Source organism: Nuphar pumila, chromosome 6, assembly GCF_984573655.1.
Source record: "Nuphar pumila chromosome 6, dmNupPumi1.hap1.1, whole genome shotgun sequence".
In the NCBI taxonomy this organism is placed as follows: Eukaryota; Viridiplantae; Streptophyta; class Magnoliopsida; order Nymphaeales; family Nymphaeaceae; genus Nuphar; species Nuphar pumila.
Genome location: NC_143254.1, coordinates 18,327,482 through 18,332,168, shown reverse-complemented (window position 1 = coordinate 18,332,168; position 4,687 = coordinate 18,327,482). Strand labels below are relative to the sequence as shown.

Here is a 4,687-nt window from a genome sequence, read left to right as displayed (position 1 = left end):
TCATGACCTGATCTGCTTTCTAGCAATTGACACAAGAGACACCATTTCCATCCTTATTATAAAGACTAGCAACAACTGCATAGCCGGAACCCTTCATCACTCACACACATACCGACAACCGCTTCAAATAAACATAGCCATCTTATCCATGGTTGGAGGGCAGCGGAAAAAAAAGAGTTAAAAGAAACGAAACAGAAACTGAACAAGGACACAAAGACAAAGATGATATAGAATCGCAGCTAATAAAATGGGAGTCATCATCTCTGTTCTTGATCAGTTGTAGCCAGGGGGCTTGTACGCAATGAAACTGATGCACTGGACTTGGCGAACGTTGTCGAAGCCGATGATCCGGATGAAGCAGTTAGGGTACTCCTTACACTCATCGAGTTCCCTCAAGACTTGAGCAGCGTCGTTGCAGCCAAACATGGGCAGCTTCCACATGGTCCAGTAGCGGCCATCATAGTACCCTGGAACCTTGGAGTTGTCATGGTAGACAAAACCTTGCTGCAAATTTGGCAACCATGAGGATCCATAAAATAGTTAGTCAAGTGCTTTACATATAGACCAATACCTATATATAAGTTCACCTACTCCTAACATGTTTGAACTCCTCCATATAGAGGCATATTTTGAGCTTTTAGTGGACAGAAATTCTCAACCTAGCTAGTATGGGTGTGTGTTCCTTGCTTTGAGGCTGAAGCTGAGTGTACTGCTTAATGGGTATGGGGATCGGGTTTTTTTTACACCAATGAGCTTGAGAGTGAGTGAGATAGTTTTTCCCGATTATCCCGAAAACAGAATAGCACTTAGATACCCACCCCTTGTTTAATGTGGGCGCATGGACATGCTGTCCCATGGGATTGGCTGCCAGGGATCTACTTTGTCTAAAATGTCATTTATTCCTTGTAAACTACATAATCTTGTGGTGGGGAGTGTGCTACTTTTGAGTTCCACTTACCCCCTTACATTTTATGTCTAATTTCCTTTAAGAGAGCAATTAAGCTCTTACAATCGTAAGAACCTTTGTTCATCAAGAGAGAGAGAGAGAGAGAGAGAGAGAGAGAGAGAGAGAGGCTAACCTTGTCAAACTCCAAGCAGGGAATCCATTTCATTCTGAGCAAGTACTCAACCTCCTTAGCCAATGCCTCATAAGGGAGAGGAGGAAGGTAGGAGAGAGTCTCGTACTTCTTAAGGTCGTAAGGGGGGCACACCTACACAGCAATTCAACAAATACATGAAATCGGTTTCTCAAAACAAAAACACACACACAAAAAGAAGGAAAAGAAAAGGCCGTCTCTTTTTTACCTTCATGCACTGGACACGGCCACCATTGCTAGGGAGGGTGGAGAGGTCAGTGGCGGGCTTGCGGGTGACCGGGAAGGCTGCAGAGGACTTGAGCCCATTGAATGGCACGACCGAACTCGACTGAGTCGGTGCAACCCGGTTGATCACTGCGGTTGCAGCCGAGGAGATCATCATAGAGGAAGCCATTCCTTCCCGTGCAACCTTCTTCTCCTTCTTCCTCTCTCTTTCTATAACTCCCCTGGATTGCTGCTTGCTTAAGAGGGCTAGCCCTGCTACAACTTCTAATATATAACATTGCTTCTCCTCAACCGAACATCTGACGGCCCACATTCGATACTGCAAAGGTTGGGTCGGATCTCTCCATTTGATTTCAAGGTGATGACATTTCACCACGATTGCGAAGCAGGTTATATGTTCCCCCCCGAACAGGGCAGTTAGCTACATCTCATGTTCGGGGGTCCCAAAGCGCACCACGTATGTAAGCATATGCGTCTCGTATCCCCATGTTTGTCAACATTAATTAGCATTGGAGTTTGATGCAATTGCAAAGACTTAAGTACCCTCTCCTCCATTGGTGCAAAAAAAATGACGATTCTTGAAAAGGAGTGGTTGTAAAGACTTAAGTGCCCCGAAGATGATTATTTAAGACCCAGTCTCTGCACTGCAGGATTATCTGAGAAAGAAATCTCCCCTGGAGGAGGCCATGAACATCAACCCTCTCACTCTCTCCCTCCCTTCTATTTCTGCTTCTATACACATCCAACAAAAGATCTTACATTGCTCCATCAGGCACCGGCTGACCTGCACATTGACTGTTGTGGAGCCTGATTCAGAGTTTTTACCCTTACAGGAGGAGGGTTTGGGGGTTCATCCCAGCGTGGGTAGCATCATTCAACTAAATGAGTTGTAGATCCTGATTCAGAGTTTTTACCCTTACAGGAGAGGGGTCTGGGGGCTCCTCCCAACGTGGGTAGCATCATTCAACTTGAAGAGTTGTTGAGTCTGATTCAAAGTTTTTACCCTTACAGAAAAGGGGGGTCTGAGAGCTCCTCCCAGCGTGGGTAGCATCATTCAACTTGAAGAGTTGTGGAGTCTGATTCAGAGTTTTTACCCTTACAGAAGGGGGGTCTGAGGGCTCCTCCCAACGTGGGTAGCATCATTCAACTTAATGAGTTGTGGAGTCTGATTTAGAGTTTTTACCCTTATAGGAGGAGGGTTTGGGGGCTCCTCCTAATGTGGATAGAATCGTTCAACTTGATTCGTTGTGGAGTCTGATTTAGAGTTTTTGCCCTTACAGAAGAAGGGTTTGGGGGCTCCTCCCCGGCACGGGTCCCGGATGTCGTGGTCAAAAAATGTACAGGGTGTCATGGTGAGAAAGACATATGTTTGTTCCAATCAAGATTGGAAGAAATCAATGGAAAATCCAACAGGGAGCATGCCAGAATCAAGATGTGGATGTCAAGCGAGAATGGTGTTGTGCAACTCAAATAACACAAAATAATAAGGGTCTGGTTTTTAGTTAAAATGGAGAATGAAATGACAATAGAAATTGCTTAAAATTTACAGAAATAAACTAGACTCAATAACGAAGACACCATTTTTTACGGATTTGGAATATGACATCCGGTTAGGGAGATATGGCTCTGACAAGTTGGTCCTAATTCGGGTAGTGATTTACAGCGATTTGCTTACTGAATAACACTATAAATCGCTATAGCGATTTGCGGAAGACACTACAAATCGCTATAGTGTGATTCAAAAACACTATAAATCGCTATAGCGATTTGCGGAAGACACTACAAATCGCTATAGTAAGATTCAAAAACACTATAAATCACTATAGCGATTTGCGGAAGACACTACAAATCGCTATAGTGAGATCCAAAAACACTATAAATCACTATAGCGATTTGCGGAAGACACTACAAATCGCTATAGTGAGATCCAAAAACACTATAAATCACTATAGCGATTTGCGGAAGACACTACAAATCGCTGTTGAAAAGCTGGATAACACTATAAATCGTTGTGGGGCTCGTTGAAGACCCAAAAATACTACAAATTGCTGTAGGAAAGCCCGATAACACTACAAATCACTATTGGAAGGCCCCCAAACCAGAGGGAGCCCCCGGACCTCCCTCTTGTAAGGGCAAAAACTCTAAATCAGGCTCCACAACGAATCAAGTTGAACGATGCTACCCACGCTGAGAGGAGCCCCCAAACCCTTCTCCTGTAAGGGCAAAAACTTTGAATAAGACTCCACAACTCTTCAAGTTGAACGATGCTACAGTCAGTGTGCATGTCAGTCGGTGTTTGATGGAGCAATGTAGGATCGTTTGTTGGATGTGCACAGAAGTAAAGAGAGAAGGGAGAGAGAGTGAGAGGGTTGATGTTCATGGCCTTCTCCAGGGAGAACTCTTTGCCTCCCTTGATTTCTTCTCTAGAGAGAGAGAGAGGGTTTTACAGTGTTTTACGGAGAAAGAAGAAGAAGACTTTAAAGAGTCAACATCATCCTCGACTTTCTGGATGGAGGACATGTCTGTCCTTTTTTTGAACGAAAAAAGAAGAAGAAGACTTTGAAGAGTCAACATCATCCTCAACTTTCTGGATGGAGGACATGTTTGTCCTTTTTTTGAACGGAGAAAGAAGAATAATACTTTGAAGAGTCAACATCATCCTCGACTTTCTGGATGGAGGACATGTTTGTCCTTTTTTTGAACCGTTTGTTTTTTCTTTTTTGAATGAAGGGCATTTTTGTCATTTTCTCAAACCATCACTTTATGAGAAGAATAGCAAGAAAGGGTACTTAAGTCTTTGCAACAACACCAGAGTCCGATGCAAAGTTATGTCAACATACACGGGAATACGAGCCCCATGTGCTTGTATAAGTGGTGCTCATTCAAAGCCCCGAACACAGACGTGGGATTCAGTGAATCATCAGGGGGAACATACACCACCCTCTCCTGTTATATGGACCAGCTAAACTTTAATAGATATTTAATAATTGCACTTTATTTTTTACAATAGTACTTGTTATATGTCAACGTAAATCTATGCCTTATAGTTAGTACTCTGCACAAAATTTAGGGCTTCCATTGGATTCAGACCCATCTTAATTAGTCAGGCCAGGTCTGGTCTTGTGTGTGTTGGGCTAAGTGCATCAGAGAGTGGATGAATGGACTGTTGGGAACCCACAGGCCCACAAAAAGTAACTGGACCCAAAATCGTATGTAGTTCTGGACCAAGTGTTCCCTATATCCGGACGATACAAAGATGGGGCGGAGGAAGCATTCATTGTTTTATGGCTACAGGGTCCAGGCGCCCACTTAAAGGCTTCACATACAGGTGGGTCCAATACATATCATTTTGCAGTCCAATTAGT

At 43.7% G+C, this 4,687-nt stretch overlaps 1 protein-coding gene across 1 annotated transcript; it reads right to left on the bottom strand.

The window, feature by feature from the left end:
- Window positions 1-273: 273 nt before the first annotated feature.
- LOC149834175 (ribulose bisphosphate carboxylase small subunit, chloroplastic 5-like) lies at window positions 274-1,491 on the bottom strand. Its single transcript, XM_090010004.1, has 3 exons — window positions 1,306-1,491; window positions 1,080-1,211; window positions 274-504 (listed from the first exon to the last, which is right to left on the bottom strand). The coding sequence occupies exons 1-3, from the start codon at window positions 1,489-1,491 to the stop codon at window positions 274-276; spliced, it is 549 nt and encodes a 182-aa protein (XP_089866130.1).
- Window positions 1,492-4,687: the final 3,196 nt, after the last annotated feature.

Coding starts and splice junctions, on each gene's coding strand:
- LOC149834175 (XM_090010004.1), bottom strand. CDS start 1,491: ATGGCTTCCTCTATGATGATCTCCTCGGCTGCAACCGCAGTGATCAAC. Junction 1,212..1,305: donor GCCGTGTCCAGTGCATGAAG/GTAAAAAAGAGA, acceptor ATTGCTGTGTAG/GTGTGCCCCCCTTACGACCT. Junction 505..1,079: donor CCTGCTTGGAGTTTGACAAG/GTTAGCCTCTCT, acceptor CCAAATTTGCAG/CAAGGTTTTGTCTACCATGA.